The sequence below is a fragment of the Balaenoptera ricei genome, chromosome X (genome assembly GCF_028023285.1).
Source record: "Balaenoptera ricei isolate mBalRic1 chromosome X, mBalRic1.hap2, whole genome shotgun sequence".
Lineage (NCBI taxonomy): Eukaryota > Metazoa > Chordata > Mammalia > Artiodactyla > Balaenopteridae > Balaenoptera > Balaenoptera ricei.
Genome location: NC_082660.1, coordinates 33,706,065 through 33,728,921, shown reverse-complemented (window position 1 = coordinate 33,728,921; position 22,857 = coordinate 33,706,065). Strand labels below are relative to the sequence as shown.

At 36.6% G+C, this 22,857-nt stretch overlaps 1 protein-coding gene across 1 annotated transcript in view; it reads right to left on the bottom strand.

Moving 5' to 3' along the window:
* Window positions 1–22,857, bottom strand: part of CFAP47 (cilia and flagella associated protein 47) — a 487,004-nt gene that overhangs the window by 35,554 nt on the left and 428,593 nt on the right. The window contains 2 exon segments of the mRNA XM_059910362.1: window positions 5,171–5,332; window positions 17,002–17,173. Of these exon segments, the coding sequence (XP_059766345.1) occupies window positions 5,171–5,332; window positions 17,002–17,173 (334 nt within the window).

Here is a 22,857-nt window from a genome sequence, read left to right as displayed (position 1 = left end):
GCATCAAACTTTTGAAGCAAAAGCTGATAAAACTGCAAGGAGATATCAATAAATCCACTGTCACAGTTGGAGACCTCAGCACCCCTCTCCCAGTAAAGGACAGATCTAGTGGGCAGAAAATTAGTAAGGACATAGTTGCACTCACAACACCATCAATCAACTGGATATAATTCACATCTATGGACTACTTCATCCAAAAACAGTAGAATTCACATTTTTCTCAAGCTCAAATGGAATATTCACCAAGACAGACTACATTATGGGCTATAAAGCAAACCTTAACAAATTTAAAAGAATAGAAATCATACAATGTCTGTTCTCAGACTACAGTGGAATTTAACTAGAAAGATAACTTGAAAAACTCAAAATGTGTGGAAAATAAACAACATAGTTCTAAATAACACATGGGTCAAGGAAGAAATCTCAAGAGAAATTAAGGAATATTTTTATCAAAATGAAAATGAAAACACAACAAAATTTGTGGGATACAGTGAAAACAATGCTTAGAGGGAAATTTATATCATTAAATGCGTATATTAGAAAAGAAGAAAAATTTTAAAGGAATAATCTAAGTTTCCACCTTAGGAAACTTAAGAAAAAGAGACCAAATTAAACCCAAAATAAAAAGAAGAAAATAAATAAGAATTAGAGCAGAAATAAATGAAATTGAAAACAGGAAATCAACAGAGAAAAATCAATGAAACAATGTGCTGGTTCTCTGAAAACTCAATAAAATTGATAAGCTTGTAGCCAGGCAAACGGTAAAAAAAATGAGAGAGAGGACACAAATTACTAATTTCAGAAATAAAAGATGGAACATCACTACAGATCCCTTTGTAATTACAAAGATAATACAGGAATACAATGAACAAGTCTATGCTAACAAATATGATATCCTTGATGAAATGGACTAAGTCATGGAAAGACGCAATCTGCCAAAACTCACACAAGAAGTAACAGATGACCTGAATAGGCCTACATCTATTAAAGAAATTGAATCAATAATTAATAACTTTCCCAAACAAGAAGCAGTAGGTCCAAATGGGTTCACTGGTAAATTCTACCAAAGATTTAAGAAAGAAATTATACCAATTCTTTACAATCTTTTTCAGAGGATAGAAGCAGGGGGATTACTTCCTAACTCATTTTTTGAGTCTAGCATTACTCTAATACTAAAAAACAGACAAAGACACTACAAGAAAACTACATACCAATATCTCTCATGTTCATACGTAAACACAGATGCAAATATACTCAACAAAATATTAGCAAACTGAATCCAAAAAAGTATAAAAAGAATTATACACCATGATCAAATATGATTTATCCCAGGTATGCAGGGCTGGTTCAACATTTGAAAATCAGTTAATGAAATCCATCATATCAACAGACTTAAAAAGAAAAAATTACATGGTCATATCAATAGATACAGAAAAAGCATTTGATAAAATCTAACACTCATTAATGATAAAAACTCTCAGTTAATTAGGAATAGAGGGGAACTTGCTCAACTTGATAAAAACTATCTACAAAAATCCTACTGCTAACATCATATTTAATGGTGAGAAACGTCTAGCTTTGCCACTATGATCTCATAAAAGCAAGTATGTCCCCTCTCACCACTCCTTTTCAGCATCGTATGGAAATCCTTGTTAATGCAGTAAGGCAAGAAAAGGAAATGATAGTTACATAGATTGGGAAGGAAGACATAAATGTGTCTTTATTTGCAGTTGACAGATCATCTATGTAGAAATTACCAAAGAATGGACAATAAAACTACTGGAACTAATAGGCTATTATAGCAAGGTTGCAGGATACAAGATTAACATACAAAATTCAATTGCTTTCTATATACCAACAATGAAGAAGTGAAATTTGGAATTAAAAACCAAGATCATTTACATTAGCATCCCTCAAAATAAAATACTTAGGTATAAATCTAGCAATATGTACAAGATATATGTGAGAAAAACTATAAAACTCTGATGAATGAAAGTAAATAATAAATAAATATATGGGGAACTATGCTATGCTCATGGATAGGAAGGTTCAATATTGTCAGCATGGCAGTTCTTCTCAATTTGACCTATAGATTCTATGCAATCCCAGTCAAAATCCCAGGCAGTTATTTTATGGATATCAACAAATGGATTATACAGAGAGGCAAAAGCCTCAGAACAGCCAGCTCGGTTTTGAAGAAAAAACACAAAGTTGGAGTACTAATACTATCTGACCTGAAGACTTACTATAAAGCTACTGTAATTAAGATAGGATGGTATTTGTTAAAGAATAGATCAATTAAACATAATAGAAAGCCCAGAAATAGACCCATATAAATATAGTCAACTGATCTTTGATGAAGGAGCAAAGGCAATACAATGGAGCAAAGACAGTCTCTTTAACAAATGGTGTTGGAATAACTGGACATCACATGCAAAAAAAAAATAGAATGTAGACACATACCTTACAGGCCGCACAAAAATTAACTTAAAATGGACCATAAACCTAAGTGTAAAACACAAAAGTATAAAACTCCTAGAAGATAACATGATAACATAAGAGAAAACTTAGATGACTCTGGGTATGGTGATGTCCTATTGGATACAATAGCAAGGACACACAGCATGAAACAAATAACTGATAACCTGGACTTCATTAAAAGAAGGACAGTATCAAGAGAATTAGAAGACAAGCCACAGACTGGGAGAATGTACCTGCAAAAGACACAACTGATAAAGGACTGTTATCCAAAACATACAAAGAACTTATAAAACTCAAAACAAGAAAACAACCCAATTAAAAATGGGCAGAATATCTTATTGGACACCTTACCAAGGAAGATATACACATGGCAAGCAAGCATCTGAAAAGACGCATCATACCATATGTCAACAGGGAAATGCAAACTAAAACTACAATGAGATACCACTATACTTCTATTAGAATGGCCAAAAGCAAGAACACCGATACCATCCAGCGCCAGCAAGGATGTGGAGCAATAGAACTCTCATTTATTATTGGTGGGAGGGCAAAACGTTACAGCTACTTTGGAAGACAGTTTGGCAATTTCTGACAAAACCAAATATACTCTTACTGTAGGAGCCAGCAATTGTGCTCCTTGGTATTTACTCAAAAGACTTGAAAACTTATATCTACAATAAAACCTGCACTCAGATGTTTATATCATCTTTAATCATAATTGCCAAAACTTAGGAGCAAGGAAGATGTCCTTCAGTAGGTGAATGGACAAATAAACTGACACATCCAGATAGTGGAATATTATTCAATGCTAAAAAGAAATAAGCTGGGCTTCCCTGGTGGCGCAGTGGTTGGGAATCTGCCTGCCAATGCAGGGGACACGGGTTCGAGCCCTGGTCTGGGAAGATCCCACATGCCGCGGAGCAACTGGGCCCGTGAGCCATAATTACTGAGCCTGCGCGTCTGGAGCCTGTGCTCTGCAACAAGAGAGGCCACTATAGTGAGAGGCCCGCGCACCGCGATGAAGAGTGGCCCCCACTTGCCACAACTGGAGAAAGCCCTCGCACAGAAACGAAGACCCAACATAGCCATAGGTAAATGGATGGATAAATTTAAAAAAAAAAAAAAAAAAAAAAGAAATAAGCTATCAAGCCATGAAAAGAGACGGGTAAACCTTGATTGCATATTGCTAAGCAAAAGAAGCCAATCTGAAAAGGCTACATACTGTATGATTCCAATTATATGACATTCTGTACAAGACAAAACTATGGAGACAATAGAAAGATCAGTGGTTTCCAAGGGTGGAGTAAGAGAGATGAATAGGGAGAGCACAGAGGACTTTTAGTGCAGTGAAAATACTGTGTGATACTATAATGATGCATATATGACATCATACTTTTGTCCAAACCCATAGAATGTACAACACCAATAGTGAGCCTTATTGCAAACTACGGACTTTGGATGATTATCATGTGTCAACAAAGGTCTATCCTTATTAAAAAATGTACCGGGCTTCCCTGGTGGCGCAGTGGTTGAGAATCTGCCTGCCAATGCAGGGGACACGGGTTCGAGCCCTGGTCTGGGAAGATCCCACATGCCGCGGAGCAACTAAGCCCGTGTGCCACAACTGCTGAGCCTGCGCGTCTGGAGCCTGTGCTCCGCAACAAGAGAGGCCGCAATAGTGAGAGGCCCGCGCATCGTGATGAAGAGTGGCCCCCGCTTGCCGCAACTAGAGAAAGCCCTCGCACAGAAACGAAGACCCAACACAGCCAAAAATAAATTTAAAAAAAAAAAAAAGTACCATTCTTGTAAATGATGTTGATAATGGGGGAGGTTACACATGTATGGGGGCAGGAGGTAAATGAGAAATCTCTATGCCTTCCTCTCAATTTTTTTGGAAACCTAAACTGCTTAAAAACAGTTTAAAAAAGACACTACACACTGGGTGATTTTATTTATATAACATATCCAGAAAAGGCAAGGTTGTAGAAACAGAAAGCAAATCACTGGTTGCCTGAGACTGGGGATGGGAGTGGGGATTGACTGCAAAGGGGCTTGAGGGAAATTTGGGGGCAGATGGAAGAGTTCTAAACCTAGAATGTGGCTATGATTGCAATTCTATTCATTTTCAAAAAATATTGAAATGTACACTTACAATAGGTGAATTTTATGGAAAGTACGTTATATCTCAAAAGAAGCTGTAAAAATATATTTTACATGTGAGGTAGGTAAAATTATTGTCATGCTGCCTAGGTTATCACAAGTATAACAAAGATAGCTATGGTTGAGCAGAATAATACAGAAAATGGAATCAAAATAGGTTGCCTAATCATCTCTACTTAATTAAACCACTTAAAAACCCAAAACTGTTAAAATTTACTAGAAACATCCCATCTATCTTTGAAAAAATACATTAAAACATCCTTTGAAAAACAAATAGAAGTATTATTCTAAATTTCAGTGTCTATTTACTTTTTCTTATTGTTTTTTGGTCTTCACTTTGTAGATTCTATTTTCCAAGTTTTAAATAAAAAATACGAAATATATAAAGTTTTGATTCATGGAAGCAATAATGCTCTGGCTTAACCAGAAAAAGATGACATAATAGAATTTTTCATCTTAAATTTTGTTTCCCAGTTCAGCATAAATTACATTCACAAAACCAGTTACATACTTTTGTTTGATATATTACCTTGTCTGACTTGTCAGCCTGAAGTCAACAGTAGATCCTTTAAATAAACCAACCCCTTCTATGTCAATGACACCATCCACATCAGGCTCAGTAGCAACCAACATCATGGGAAATTTCCAGATTCCATCTGTTATGCACTCTATTTTCAGTGTAATTTGAGACCTTCAATAGAAAAAGAGAATTATAAAGGATACTACAGGAAAACAAGCAAAGAGAATACAGTATAGCAGATCAACATCTAAGGTGAAAATGTAAGTAAACCTATGGTTTCAGTAGAATACTGAGACTTTTAATTCTTTAAAAAAATGTAGATGACTGTTAATTACATTTTAGGAATAATTTTGTAGGTCACAGTCCATATTATCATCTTCCCTTTGAGGTAATGATTTTGTAGGGCATCTTATTTACTCTCTAGTTATTTACTAAGAACCAGTAACATATGCAGAATTGACTCTGCAAATTTTCTGTAACCAGCATAGAATATCATATTATTTGAGAATCTGAGGAGAGGTTGGCAAATGGACCCAACTATTATACTAAAAGGTATTCCATATGGGGATTTTCTGTAAAAAAAATGAAACACCGTGAGAAAGTTTTTTGAACTCTTGCTTCATATAGAAAAATTACATTTTCTGTGAACACTTATAAAGCCCCCAAAATTAACTTAAACTGAAGCTTTAAAAAATTAAATTGCGAATGATAAACACCATGAACACTTTACGCAATAACATATAATTGAGTGGCAGTTGAATTAATGGAGACAGTAAAGATAGCCTTTCTAAGCACTTGGCTCTGAAGAAGAGTGGAGATAAAGGTCAGTAGCTGAAGTTGAGGAATGGTTACCAATGTGTTTGCTTGCTTAGGGTGGAAATGACTCAAACGTATAATGGTGTTGTTGCAATATCATATCATATGTCAGACTGGACCAAGAAATCACAATCCTCTTACATAAAACTGTCAGAACAGTTCTGGGAACTCTTACCCTCTTTAAATTGGACCGTAAAATTACTCAACCATTTGGGGAACAATTAGATAAATTTGAAAAGTTGCACACACTAACCCAGCTAATTCACTATTAGTAATTTCCCTCAGAGGTCTACCTCAAAGATTTCAAGAAGCAATGTGTATAAGGATGTCCACTGCTGCATTATTTATACTATCAAAAAACTGGTACCAAAATTTAAAAAATATTCCTTCAATAGAGTGCTAGTAACAATAAAGTGTATTGCATTGAAACAGTGAAATATTATTCAGTATAATGAAGTCCATGATGACTGACATATCATCTTAAACTTATATCCAAAATATAAACTCTAAAGCTACACTTCTCTCACACTGTCCTGTCCTAGTGAATGAAACCATATTCCTCTATTAGCACTATTTCAAGAGCACTATTTCAATAACTGGTCTACCCGGTCCTACTCTTGCCATTTCACAAGAAGGAGAGGACTTCCACAACTTTGAGCTATTGTTTTATTTTAGTTTTTCTTTTTAACTTTATGTCTACATTTGAACCACCTCAAATTCACGTGGAACAAGGAATCACAGAAGTAAATGAATATGTACACATATGCACAAAAGAGAGTTGTTAAACTACACCAGGTTGTCACACAGCACTTACAGAATTTTATGAATCACATACACAAGTTGTCCTAAAACAGTCTCTCAAATATTTATCCTTCAGTCATTTCCAACTGTTTCTAGCATAAAAGACAAATTCATAGCCTCATGACCTTATGTGATCAGATCCTGGCCAAACTCTCCTCCAATTAGTTACTTTCTCCTTTCCTCACTGCATTAGAGAAAGATTTGCCTGCTTATTATTCATCGTTCATGCCAAACGTTTTCCTGTGCTACGGCTTTGGCTTCGGCATTTATTACCTCCTCTGTCTCAAATACCCTTCCAAGCTCTTCTCATCTGTAAGGTCTTTCTTCAGACATCACCTCTTCATGGAAGCCTGTCTACCTTATCTGGTGTACATCCTCCATAGCTCTCTATTTCCCCTTATTTATTTCCTTCTCAGACAATCTGAAATGTTCTTGTTTATTTATGTATTTAATTCTCTCATCTATCACTCTCACTAGACTAAATATTCCAAAAGTGCAGGGATTTTGTCTCTTTTGTAGATGTTAAATGATTTTTGAATAAATGAATAAACATGATCAAATGAACAATGTTGAATAATTTCATTCAGCAGCCAATTCTTTGAGTTAGTGGGAGGCCACTGAGTCAACCTTTTTGGCCCACAGTGACGAAGACCACTCAATTTCAGGGATGACACAGTGAACCATTTTATAGTCAATACTGTGGATTCCTAACAATGTACATATATGATATTCCCTATGCCAAGCTGCCTGTCCCAAACGCTGTGAAAAGGAACTTTGGGTTCTCATTCTGTTCATCTCTTGAGCAGATAAAAAGTTCCATGAAAACGTTAGGCTAAGATAATTATTATTTCTAAACATTCCTTAAGACAAATGACATCTATAATTTCTCTACTAAAAAAAAGAAGTTCAGGCCTGTGTTAAATTAGAATCATCAGACTGATTCATGACAATATTAGCTATTGATCTATAAGTTTTGGTATTAGACCCTTGATTTTTATCTAAAAAAGAGTGGATATGTGTATATGTATAACTGTACAGCAGAAAGTAACACAACACTGTAAATCAACTATACTCCAATACAAATTTTAAAGAAGGAAAGGTCAAGACATTTAGGAATAATATTCTTATTTTTAATTATATTTTATTTTTTGTAAAAACACCACTTAGGGGCTTCCCTGGTGGCGCAGTGGTTGAGAATCCGCCTGCCAATGCAGGGGACACGGGTTCGAGCCCTGGTCTGGGAAGATCCCACATGCTGCGGAGCAACTGGGCCCGTGAGTCACAACTACTGAGCCTGTGCGTCTGGAGCCTGTGCTCCGCAACAAGAGAGGCCACGATAGTGAGCGGCCCACGCACGGCGATGAAGAGTGGCCCCCACTCACCGGAACTAGAGAAAGCCCTCGCACACAAACGAAGACCCAACACAACCAAAAATAAATAAATAAATAAATAAATAAATTTATTTAAAAAAAAAAAAACCACCATTTAGGGCCCTGACCATTACTTTTATTATGTCAGCACTATTCTGTGAAAGGATGAATGTGAAAAATTACCTTGTTTTTACTGTTGTGAAACAATGTTACATTTTCTTTAACCAAAACATGAAAATTTTGTTGTCTTTTTTACCTTGTCAATCAGGAAGAGAAGAATTAAATTTAATACTTACTTAAATTATCTAGGTAAAGTATGATTTGGGTATAATTATTTTCTTGTTCTTTTTCAAAATTTAGAGCTACTGGTCTTATTTTGCTTTTTCTAATTTAATGGTGTGTATTGCAGTGAACCATCCCAAATACATATGGAAGAAGGAATGACAAAAGCAAATGAATAGGTATATATATGTGTGCACAAAACAGAATTATTGAACTACATCAGAACACCACAAAACACTCACAAAAATTTATAAATCATGAATATAAGTTGTCCTAAATCAGTTTCTCAAATATTCACTAAAAAGCTCTAAATCCACAAAATGTGGAATGAATATAAATTTACATTGGTTCTGCTCATATCCACTAATGATACCATTTTCCCCTTCTGGTTTTTGCTGGTAATTTTCATGTCACTAAATCAACATAATACTAAGATAAATGTGAAAAAATACTAACAAATAAACATAGAATACTATGAAAATGAAAGAGAAGATAAAAGAGGGTCAATGTTTATAGTATACTTGCTTCTTGCAGTCTGATTTTGTTACTGCTTCCTCAAGATGACCCTGGTATCTTTTAGTTACTGAACAACATACTCAAAGCCACTGTAAATACATGCATGGCTACATCCAATACATAGTTAAATTACAGAAATGGTTAAAAGCACAAGAAATACTTTCAATTGTTTTTTCATTGCCAGGCTGTATTTTGTACTTATATGTGCTACTGATCAGTATCTCTGCATTAAGACATAAATAAAGTCCTGTTTTGGATGTGACCTATCATACAGTACTTGTAGGTGCTAAATATCAGTTGCCTAAAAAGTAAATATAAAGATGCTGGATGAGGTTTCTCAGAGACAGACATTCAAAGCTTACTATTCTCACAGATTCCAGTGTGACCCTCTTAAACTTTACTAAAGGATGTGCAATGCTATGGTTTTGGGTGGTAAAATGGTAATGACAGCAATTGCAAAGGAGAACATAGTTTAGGCATTTTCATCAACTGTTTGTGAGAAGTAGTATCAAGAAACATCATGTTACCAATATACAGCACCAAGTCAGTAATTAAATTTTTTTTTTTTAAGTAGACAGCCCTGTTTTGCTAATAGCATATCCTAATGACCTTGGGGAGGTCACAATTCCTGAAGGATATCTCAGATTTCTAATAATTTAGAATATTTTATTCATCGGAATACTTTTCACAGCTTGATAGCTAGAAATAATCTATTCGGGAGAGACATTCAAGACGGCAGAGGAGTAAGACGTGGAGATCACCTTCCTCCCCACAAATACATCAGAAATACATCTACATATGGAACAGCTCCTACAGAACACCTACTGAATGCTGGCAGAAGACCTCAGACTTCCCAAAAGGCAAGAAACTCCCCACGTACCTGGGTAGGGAAAAAGAAAAAAGAAAAAACAGAGACAAAAGAATAGGGACGGGACCTACACCACTGGGAGGGAACTGTGAAGGAGGAAAAGTTTCCACACACTAGGAAGCCCCTTCACTGGTGGAGAGGGGGAGTGACGGGAGGTAGCTTCAGCGCCACGGAGGAGAGCGCAGCAACAGGGGTGTGGAGGGCAAAGTGGAGACTTCGGGCTTCGGAGGTCAGATCCCAGGGAGAGGACTGGGGTTGGCTGCGTGAACACAGCCTGAAGGGGGCTAGTGCCCCACAGCTAGCCGGGAGGGAGTCTGGGAAAAAGTCTGGACCTGCCTAAGAGGCAAGAGACCATTGTTTTGGGGTGCGCGAGGAGAGGAGATTCAGAGCACCGCCTAAACGAGCCCCAGAGACAGGTGTGAGCCGTGGCTATCACCGCGGACCCCAGAGACGGGCATGAAATGCTCACGCTGCTGCTGCAGCCACCAAGAAGCCTGTGTGCAAGCACAGGGCACTATCCACACCTCCCCTCCTGGGAGCCTGTGTAGCACGCCACTGCCAGGGTCCTGTGATCCACGGAGAACTTCCCCAGGAGAACACATAGCATGCCTCAGGCTGTTGCAATGTCACGCGGCCCTCTGCCACCACAGGCTCGCCCCGCATTCCGTACCCCTCCCTCCCCCTGGACTGAGTGAACCAGAGGCCCCTAATCAGCTGCTACTTTAACCCTGTCCCGTCTGGGGAGGGAACAGACGCCCTCAGGCGATCTCCATGCAGAAGAGGGGCTAAATCCAAAGCTGAACCCCAGGAGCTGTGTGAACAAGAAGAGAAAGGGAAATTTCTACCAGCAGCCTCAGGAGCAGCGGATTAAATCTCCACAAACAACTTCATATACCCTGCATCTGTGGAATACCTGAACAGACAACGAATCATCCCAAAATTGAGGTGGTGGATTTTGGGAGCAACTGTAGACTTGGTGTTTGCTTTCTGCATCTAATTTGTGTCTAGTCTTATGTTTATCTTAGTTTAGTACTTACAGTTTATTATCTCATTGGTAGATTTGTTTACTGATTTGGTTGTTCTCTTCCTTTTTTTTTTTTTTTTACATATAAAGTTTTTTTTTCCTTTTTCTCTTTTTGTGAGTGTGTATGTGTAGACTTCCTTGTTTCATTCTGTCTGCATAGCTTTGCTTTTACCATTTGTCGAATGGTTCTGTCTGTTGTTTATTGTTTTTTTTTTTTAGTATAGTTTTTAGCGCTTGTTAACATTGGTGGATTTGTTTTTTGGTTTGGTTGCTCTCTTCTTTCTTTCTTTTCCTTTTTTTAAATTACTTTGTAATTTTTTTATTTTTAATAATTAAAAAAAAGTTTTTAACATAACTTTATCTTTTTCTTTCTTTCCTTCTGTCTTTTTTTCTCCCTTTCCTTCTGATCCATGTGGCTGACAAAGTGTTAGTGCTCCAGCCGGGTGTCACGCCTGTGCCTCTGAGGTGGGAGACCCGAGTTCAGGATATTGGTCCATGAGAGATGTCCTGGCTCCATGGGATATCAAACGGCAAAAGCTCTCCCAGAGATCTCCATCTCAATGCTAAGACCCAGCTTCCCTCAACGACCAGCAAGCTACAGTGCTGGACATCCTATGCCAAACAACTAGCAAGACAGGAACACAAGCCCATCCATTAGCAGAGAGGCTGCCTAAAATTATAATACGGTCACAGACACCCCAAAACACACCACCAGATGCAGTCCTGCCCACCAGAAAGACAAGATCCAGCCTCATCCACCAGAACACAGGCACTAGTCCCCTCCACCAGGAAGCCTACACAACCCACTGAACCACCCGTACTGACTGGGAGCAGACACCAAAAACAATGGGAACTATGAACCTACAGCCTGTGAAAAGGAGACCCCAAACACAGTAAGTTAATCAAAATAAGAAGACAGAGAAACATACAGCAGATAAAGGAGCAAGGTAAAAAGCCACCAGACCAAACAAATGAAGAGGAAAGAGGCAGTCTACCTGAAAAAGAATTCAGAGTAATGATAGTAAAGATGATCCAAAATCTTGGAAATAGAACGGAGAAAATACAAGAAACGTTTAACAAGGACCTAGAAGAACTAAAGAGCAAACAAACAATGATGAACAACACAATAAATGAAATTAAAAACTCTCTACAAGGAATTAATAGCAGAATAACTGAGGCAGAAGAATGGATAAGTGACCTGGAAGATAAAATAGTGGAAATAACTACTGCAGAGCAGAATAAAGAAAAAAGAATGAAAAGAATTGAGGACAGTCTAGGAGACCTCTGGGACAACATTAAATCCACCAACATTCCAATTATACAGGTCCCAAAACAAGAGAAAAAGAAAGGCACTTAGAAAATATTTGAAGAGATTATAGTTGAAAACTTCCCTAATATGGGAAGGAAATAGTCAATCAAGTCCAGGAAGCACAGAGAGTCCCATACAGGATAAATCCAAGGAGAAACATGCCAAGACAAATATTAATCAAACTATCAAATATTAAACACAAAGAAAAAATATTAAAAGCAGCAAGGGAAAAACAACAAAAAACATACAAGGGAATCCCCATAAGGTTAACAGCTGATCTTTCAGCAGTAATTCTGCAAACCAGAAGGGAGTGGCAAACATATTTAAAGTGATGAAAGGGAAAAACCTAAAACCAAGGTTACTTTACCCAGCATGGATCTCATTCAGATTCGATGGAAAAATTAAAACCTTTAGAGAAAAGCAAAAGCTAAGAGAATTCAGCACCACCAAACCAGCTTTACAACAAATGTTAAGGAACATCCCTAAGCAGGATACACAAGAGAAGGAAAAGACCTATAGTAACAAACGCAAAACAATTAAGAAAATGGTAATAGTAACATACATATCGATAACTACCTTAAATGTAAATGGATTAAATGCTCCCACCAAAAGACATAGACTGGCTGAGTGGATACAAAAACAAGACCCATATATATGCTGTCTACAAGAGAACCACTTTAGACCTAGGGACACATACAGACTGAAAATGAGGGGATGGAAAAAGACATTCCTTGCAAATGGAAATGAAAAGAAAGCTGGAGTAGCAATTCTCATATCAGACAAAATTGACTTTAAAACAAAGTCTATTACAAGAGACAAAGAAGGACACTACATAATTATCAAGGGATCAATCCGAGAAGAAGATATAACAATTGTAAATATTTATGCACCCAACATAGGAGCACCTCAATACATAAGGCAAATGCTAACACCCATAAAACGGGAAATCGACAGTAACACAATCATGTTAGGGGACTTTAACACCCCACTTTCACCAATGGACAGATCATCCAAAATGAAAATAAATAAGGAAACACAAGCTTTAAATGATACATTAAACAAGATGGACTTAATTGATATTTATAGGACATTCCATCCAAAAACAACAGAATACACTTTCTTCTCAAGTGCTCATGGAACATTCTCCAGGATACATCATATCTTGGGTCACAAATGAATCCTTAGTAAGCTTAAGAAAATTGAAATCATATTAAGTATCTTTTTGGACCACAATGCTATGAGACCAGATATCATGGAGGCTAAACAATACGCTACTAAATTATCAAGAGATCACTAAAGAAATCAAAGAGAAAAAAAAAAAAAAAGAAAAAAGAAAAAGAAATCAAAGAGGAAACCAAAAAATACACAGAAACAAATGACAAAGAAAACACGATGACCCAACCGTATGGGATGCAGCAAAAGCACTTCTAAGAGGGAAGTTTATAGCAATACAATCCTACCTCAAGAAACAAGAAACATCTCAAATAAACAATTGAACCTTACACCTAAAGCAATTAGAGAAAGAAGAACAAAAAAAACCCAAAGTTAGAAGAAGGAAAGAAATCATAAAGATCAGATCAGAAATAAATGAAAAAGAAATGAAGGAAACAATAGTAAAGATCAATAGAACTAAAAGCTGGTTCTTTGAGAAGATAAACAAAATTGATAAACCATTAGCCAGACTCATCAGGAAAAAAAGGGAGAACACTCAAATCAATAGAATTAGAAATGAAAAGAGAGAAGTAACACCTGACACTGCAGAGATACAAAGGATCATGAGAGATTACTACAAGCAACTATATGCCAATAAAATGGACAACCTGGAAAAAATGGACACATTCTTAGAAAAGCACAACCTTCCAAGACTGAACCAGAAAGAAACAGAAAACATAAACAGACCAATCACAAGCACTGAAATTGAGACTGTGATTAAAAACTTTCCAACAAACAAAAGCCCAGGACCAGGTGGCTTCACAAGTGAATTCTGTCAAACATTTAGAGAAGAGCTAACACCTATCCTTCTCAAACTCTTCCAAAATATAGCAGAGGGAGGAACACTCCCAATCTCATTCTATGACACCACCATCACCTTGATACCAAAACCAGACAAAGATGTCACAAAAAAAGAAAACTACAGGCCAATAGCATTCATGAACATAGATGCAAAAATCCTCAACAGAATACTAGCAAACCGAATCCAACAGCACATTAAAAGGATCATACACCATGATCAAGTGAGGTTTATCCCAGGAATACAAGGATCCTTCAATATATGCAAATCAATCAATGTGATACACCATATTAACAAATTGAAGGATAAAAGCCATATGATCATCTCAATAGATGCAGAAAAAGTTCTGACAAAATTCAACACCCATTTATGATAAAAACCCTGCAGAAAGTAGGCCTAGAGGGAACTTACCTCAATATAATAAAGGCCATAGATGACAAACCCACAGTCAACATCGTTCTCAATGGTGAAAAACTGAAATCATTTCCTCTAAGATCAGGAACAAGACAAGGTTGCCCACTCTCACCATTATTATTCAACATAGTTTTGGAAGTGTTAGCCACAGCAATCAGAGAAGAAAAAGAAATAAAAGGAATCCAAATCGGAAAAGAAGAAGTAAAGCTGTCACTGTTTGTAGATGACATGATGTTATACATAGAGAATCCTAAAGACGCTACCAGAAAACTACTAGAGCTAATCAATGAATTTTGTACAGTAGCAGGATACAAAATTAATGCACAGAAATCTCTTACATTCCTATACACTAATGATGAACAATCTGAAAGAGAAATTAAGGAAACACTCCCATTTACCATTGCAGCAAAAAGAATGAAATACCTAGGAACAAACCTACTTAAGGAGACAAAAGACCTGTATGCAGAAAACTATAAGACACTGATGAAAGAAATTAAAGATGGTACAAACAGATGGAGAGATATACCATGTTCTTGGATTGGAAGAATCAACATTGTGGAAATGACTATACTACAGATTCAATGCAATCCCCATCAAACTACCACTGGCATTTTTCACAGAACTAGAACAAAAAATTTCACAATTTGTATGGAAACACAAAAGACCCCGAATAGCCAAAGAAATCTTTAGAAAGAAAAATGGAGCGGGAGGAATCAGGCTCCCTGACTTCAGACTATACTACAAAGCTACAGTAATCAAGACAATATTGTAGTGGCACCAAAACAGAAATATAGATCAATGGAACAGGATAGAAAGCCCAGAGATAAACCCATGCATATATGGTCACCTTATTTTTGATAAAGGACGCAAGAATATACAACAGAGAAAAGACAGCCTCTTCGATAAGTGATGCCAGGAAAAGCTGGACAGCTACATGTAAAAGAATGAAATTAGAACACTCCCTAACACCATACACAAAAATAAACTCAAAATGGAGTAAAGTCCTAAATGTAAGGCCAGACACTATAAAACTTTTAGAGGAAAACATAGGCAGAACACTCAATGACATAAATCACAGCAAGATCCTTTTTGACCCACCTCCTAGAGAAATGGAAATAAAAACAAAAATAAACAAATGGGACCCAATGAAACTTAAAAGCTTTTGCACAGCAAAGGAAACCATAAACAACACCAAAAGACAACCCTCAGAATGGGAGAAATTATTTGCCAATGAAGCAAGTGACAAAGGATTAATCTCCAAAATTTACAAGCAGCTCATGCAGCTCAATATCAAAAACACAAACAACCCAATCTAAAAATGGGCAGAAGACCTCAATAGACATTTCTCCAAAGAAGATACACAGATTGCCAGCGAACACATGAAAGGATGCTCAACATCACTAGTCATTAGAGAAATGCAAATCAAAACTATAATGAGGTATCACCTCACACCAGTCAGAATGGCCATCATCAAAAAATCTACAAACAATAAATGCTGGAGAGGGTGTGGAGAAAAGGGAAGCCTCTTTCACTGTTGATGGGAATGTAAATTGATACAGCCACTATGGAGAACAGTATGGAGGCTCCTTAAAAAACTAAAAATAGAACTACCATACCACCCAGCAATCCCACTACTGGGCATATACCCTGAGAAAACCAGAATTCAAAAAGAGTCATGTACCACAATGTTCCTTGCAGCTGTATTTACAATAGCCAGGACATGGAAGCAACCTAAGTGTCCATCGACAGATGAATGGATAAAGATGTGGCACATATATACAATGGAATATTACTCAGCCATAAAAAGAAACGAAATTGAGTTATTTGTCATGAGGTGGATGGACCTAGAGTCTGTCCTATAGAGTGAAGTAAGTCAGAAGGAGAAAAACAAATACCGTATGCTAACACATATATATGGAATCTAAAAAAAAAAAAATGTTTCTGAAGAACCTAGGTGCAGGACAGGCATAAAGACGCAGACATAGAGAATGGACTTGAGGACATGGGGAGGAGGAAGGGTAAGCTGGGACGAAGTAAGAGAGTGGCATGGACATATACACTACCAAATGTAAAATAGATAGCTAGTGGGAAGCAGTCGCATAGCACAGGGAGATCAGCTTGGTGCTCTGTGACCACCTAGAAGGTTGGAATAGGGAGGGTGGGAGGGAGACACAAGAGGGAGGAGATATGGGGATATATGTATATATATAGCTGATTCACTGTGTTATGAAGCAGAAACTAACACACCACTGTAAAGCAATTATACCCCAATAAATATGTTAAAAAAAAAAGAAATAATCTATTCACCTCAACAGCATCAAAGTAATGCAACTGAAATATAGAAAGATGTAAAGAAAATATCACATTATTTAGTTTAAAAGAGTAATAATATTGTTTAAAGAAAATAGGGGTAAAAGCAGGTTTATTACCTCAATGGTTTCTTTGGTGCAAATATCAGACTGAAGACCAATGTTGCCCTTTCAGCCTTGATATTATAAGATTTTTTTATGTAATATAAAGCCACGCAGGATTCCAAATTAGCCTTCGTGACTTCAGATTCAAATTGAATTTCATATTCAAATTCACGTTTTACAGGTATATCTAAGAAAATTAAGATTAAAATGCATTTTAATTCAATTAAGTATGTATAGGTTGAAAATCAATTATGTCAGCATTAATCATACACAAGTATTTAGAGGGAGGAAGATGGTATATGTTATTTAGCTTTGTGTTCATAATACCTAGTGCATTACCAGATATATAATAGTACTCAGTATGCTTTTGTTAAACGGTAAATAAATGAATGAACATAAAAAAAAATACATGCACCCATCATCCTTAAATCCCACCATCTTAAATCCTTAAAATTCAGACTTATAAAACAAGAAATAGCCAAGTGGAAACTAAAAATCAATATTTACTATAAAATAAAAATAATGACGTGCTCTCTATAGTAAATATATTAAAAGCCTATAGACTTGTAATTTATAAAGAACGATTTGAATTAAGTTCAAACAATATTACAACTGCATCCCAGTCTACTAGGGTAGGATTTTCAAACACTGGTATATTTTATTTTTTATTTTTTGGCCGTGTTGCACGGCTTGCGGGATCTTAATTCCCGGACCAGGGATTGAATCTGTGCCCTCAGCAGTGAAAACGCGGAGCCCTAACTACTGGACTACCAGGCAATTCCCTGGTAAAGTTTAATACAAGAGAGAGTTCTTCATTAGTCTTGGGTTATTATAGACAATATGGTTAGCCGTATTTTCTTAAGCAGTAGGTTACCAGAGGAAAGTTACTTATAGCAGGGTTTTGTTAGGTACATGTGAAAAATATCTTAAATTCAAGACTGGCATGTAGAAGAGAAGCACAATCATTTATTATATTTATGCTCCATGTCCATGTAAGGAGCCCAACTTGCAAATCAAGAAGTTTATTGCATATAGATCATGGAAGAGAGCTCCAGAGAACCATGACTTGACCTGGTCCACAGCTGAGCTAATTTCTAAAGTCTGTCTCTAGTGTGTAAAGGTAAACGTGATCCTTGGATTCACAGAACTGACGGCCACCTCTAAGCAATCCTAACAGAAACCAGACCACCTTTCAGAAGTAGCTGATTATAATTTCTGCCACAGAACTCTGAAAAATAGCTTGGCTGTAACAAGCCCAAGTCACATTTAATGATTACTCAGCAAACCTTATTAATGTAAAATAACTGACTGACCCACACCCTTACAAGATCTTTTTTTTCCCCACACGTAAAAATAAATTTCTGACCTCCTGAATTGCTAGTTTTCATCCTGTTGACAAAATCGGCAACTGTTGTTCCTATCAATAACCATTCTTTGTTGTAGCAAAATCAACATGTCTACTTTAATGTGTCTACTTGTTTTGGGGACGGGATATGGAAATGTATAGGAAGCAGCATTCCATACAGAGAAGCAGTATTTAAGAATTTTAGAGTGTTTAGTGGGAGATGAAATTTCCACTGCATTCAAATGACATTATAGTTTTCAAAGTAAATACTGTATGTAGTTGAGATATGCATCTGTTTCTGCTTAATTATTGAAGCCTTTATGGGAATGGCTGTGTCAGAATGAAGATAGGAAATGAGAAGCTAAATTTAGTTTCAGAAGCATTGAACCCCTTGTGGGGAATCCGTCTCTATGGATGTCATAATTCCCATCATAAGAAAACCCACTGGTACAAAATACAGACATGATTATCCGCAAGGGACAGGGGGTGAGGCAACTAGGAACATTAGTATTTTTTCAAACTACACATATCCCCCTTACCTGTAACTCGAATATGTTGATACTAGCACCTAAGGGAGAGGGACAGAATTGGGTTGTACAAAATCATAAACTGACATTCTGTAACGTGTCTTAAAGCTATCATATTAGAGTCTCTGCATTTTACTTGAAAAGTCATATTATCAAGTTAAAAACATGCCTTTTGCTAAGTGGAAGAGAATCTGTATAGTACTTTTATGTGGACATGGTTGATAAGAGCTAAATCAGTGAGGCCAGTGTAAATTAATTATCATCTGATTGCTGTATAAAATTAATCACTCATGACAAACATAGCTCATAACTTTAAGAGAATAATTGCACATTTCTAAAAAAATATCTAAATAAATGTAGTTTCTCTTAATACAGTTTATAATTTCAAAGTTACAAGTCAACAGTTCTTGGGACTACTGTAACAAATACAGGAGGAAAATTCTGTCCTTTTTTTTAGCAATCCCTTAAAAAGACACTTGAACTCATGAAATTAATATGATAAATATATATTTAATTTTAATTGTGTTTTAACAGGTACTGAAATATTTACTAACCTCTTTTTTTCTGTATTTTACAATATATAATGGTTATCACAGGCTTGTCTAAAAGCACTTTCCATTTTCAATGGTCTCCCATTCTCTGAAGATTTTCATAAACTGCTCACTAAGACCTGTAGAATTTGCCCCAGTAAAACTTCCTAGCTATGGCTAAATTCATGAATATGAGGCAGATAATTTTGTTTCCACAGCCAACATCTAAACAGGCTTTAAAAACGTTTTTCTTATCATTTATATTTTCATTTCTTTATTCATTCAATGAATAATAATTGAAAGCTTTCCTTGAAATGACAAATAAGGTTCTTGTCCTCATGGAGCTTTATGATTGGGAGGGAAAAACTGCCAATAAACTACCAATTATATCACTAGTTTTTAAATGACTACTGTGATAACGGCTACTATGGAGAAGCAGAAGAGGCTATGAGAGCAAAGGTCCTGGGAACTTGACTTCTAAGGTCCTGAGGAGGAGACCAGTACACCAAAGTTGAAAGGTGATAAGGGTTTCCTGGATGTAGAGAGAAAGTAAATGCCTCCTAGGCATCAGAGTAGCATTGGGGAATTTTTCCGTGGTGGAAACCACCTCAGCCCATTTGAGAAAGAACTTAAGCAGGTGGAGCAAAAGGGAGTGGGAAGAACTTGTCAAGAGATGAAATGGGCAAAATAGGCAAGACCATGCAGGGTACAGTGACGATTTGGGGCTTCTAAGAATAACAAGAGCCTACTGAATGTTTTAAGTATGGAAGTGATGTGATCGTTGAATGGTAAATTGAGCAAAAGGGGATTAGGAGAGAAGGTAATGAAGTTTCTGCAGTAGTTCAGGCCATGTGGTGACTTTCACAAGGGTGAGAGGAAGATGTAGATTAAGCTCAAGCAATGCCCTGTGATGTGTGAAGTGCCAGCTACATGAGCAGTCCTGACTGGTAACTAGAATCATGAGCTTATCACTTCAGTACTGTATTCATACCCTTAACATATTGATACATACAAAATATTTAATCAAACAGGTTTCAGAGAATTGTAGAGTATGAGGTATCTGTATCTGTATCTATATCTATCTATCTATCTATCTATCTATCGATCATCCACTGTCTCATAAAATAATGTTGGTAATAATCATTTGGGTATGACAGCAAGGTCATTATATTGAATAAGAGGGGTATGTCTCCATCCAGATATTATCCCTGCATAATTATCATTCAGCCTAATGCTTGCATCATCATGCCCATAAATCATGCAACGGGCACTATGTTGGCCAAGGGTGCCTATTACTTGGGTGAATTTTCTCAGGGCAATGACTGCATTTTATTCAATGTGGAAGAATATTAGTAATTTTTAAAAAGAGAACCCTTGATTAAATATGATAAATAATCAAAAAGTACTGAATTTTAACCAATTTATTTGCAAAATGTACTTTGAAATTATGTATTTATACCATATATATTTTAATCTGTAAGAAATACATTTCATAGCAAACCGAACCAAAATGTCTCAATTATAGAGAAATTAATATCAAAGTATAAAGAACAATATTATTCATGTTCTTTCCCTAAATTTCTATAGTTGTCTCTTCATTAATAACAGGCATCTACATTTGTTTGAAAGAACATAGTAATCATACAAGGAATGAATGGAGTACCGAAGACAAATCTGAAATAGGATGACGACAACAAGGTATTCAAAGAAAAGAGAGGATACTGGATAAACTACCTAAAGCTATTTTCTTTGAACAGATAATGAAGAATGTGCCATCTGCACATTCTTATTATTTTTTTACAAAATTGTGTACCTTTTTGAAGGGGTATTTCATTTACATGCTTTACTTCACTTTCATAAGGTCATTTAATAGACCAAATATTTTGATTAACTTAAAATAACTGCATGTTCCTTTGATACAACTGCAAGTACAGTAAACTACAAAATGAAAATTAAAGGAAGAAAGTGGCCACATAGCTGATACTCTTCTTACATGTTTCATTTTAAACAAGAAACCAGAAATAAAAGATAAAGGAACTTCTTGTAACATAAATATTTTATCTAAGCTTTTAGCAATTAGCACCCAATTTCAGACTCTAAGATTTAGGTACCATATTTTTGTACTTTCTTTTTTGATAGAATATTCTTTTGTGTATTAATGAGAAACTCCACTGAATGACATTCAGAGAATCACTTTTCCATCTCAACATGTCATTTGTCAGTGACTGAAGATGGGCCCTCTAGTTACATCACTGTCAGAGAATGCGTAACCAGAGCTTTAAATGATAATAATGGTAATACCTAACACTTCTGAGACACTTACTGAGAATCAGGCACTTTTACGGATTCTATGCATTGCACTTAATCTTAAAAAAATATCCTATGAAATAGATACCATTACTGTCTCCATACTACAATTGAAGAAACAAAGTTTATAGAGAACTAAAGTAACTTTGTCAAGGCCCTACAGAGACTAAATGGAAGAACCCAAGCTGTCTGTGTTCAGATTTCACAACCTAGGATACCAGGCCTGTCAAGTGGCACAACTGCTGAGAAGATGCCATCAGCAGCTGCATCTGGAAATGTGCAGGCCATCACCTGCGCAAGGGGGTGTGATGGCCCTCAGGGCAGAGGCCTGGGTCACTCAAACATTTAGATCCTGATCAGAGGAAGAGGAGCCAACAACAGAGATGGAAAAGGGAGAGATAAATAAAGCTAGTCTTGAAAGCCCAGAGCAGAAAGTTCTTTAACTGGGTCAACTGGTAAATGCTGCCGATGAGTAAGCTCAGAGCACAAATCTGACCACTGGATTAGGCATACTGGATAAGGCTGACAATCTTGTCAGGGGTACTCTCATTAGAGTAGTTAGGACAGAAGGCTTCATGGAGTGAGTTGAGTAGAGAAAGCAAAATGAAGAGAAGCAGAGGAAAGGATCAAGTCTAGAGGCCAATGTGGGGTCATGGGAGGACCAATGACGAGCTTCTCAGGAGCTGTTTGTGATCACAGACCAAACCCAACATGGGTGTTTACACTCAACATGTAAACAACATGCAACAAGATGACTGGCCTGGGGGGTGAAATGCGACCACTGTGACACATAAATCAGGCACAAAAAAAGACAATAGATTAATCAAAGAAAAACAGCCTCAAGCTACTGAACACTGGGAAATAACAGGAAGAGGCATGAATCTGTTATGCAGTTCAATGGCAAAACTACTCTCACAGAAAAAGTCCCATAGAGAGAGAGTCACCGAACTAAACTCCAGAGAGGCACAAAGACGGCATGGAATACGAGTTACTTAGGAAGAATAAACACAACTATAGGGGAAATTCTGCCCACACGGTATAGTTTGTAGTCTTAAAGAAGTGACATTTCAAAATACAGTCTAAAAATACAAGTATTATAATATCCCAGTAGGGCAACACCAATTGATTTAAATAGTAAGGTGCATAAATCCAACATATTGGA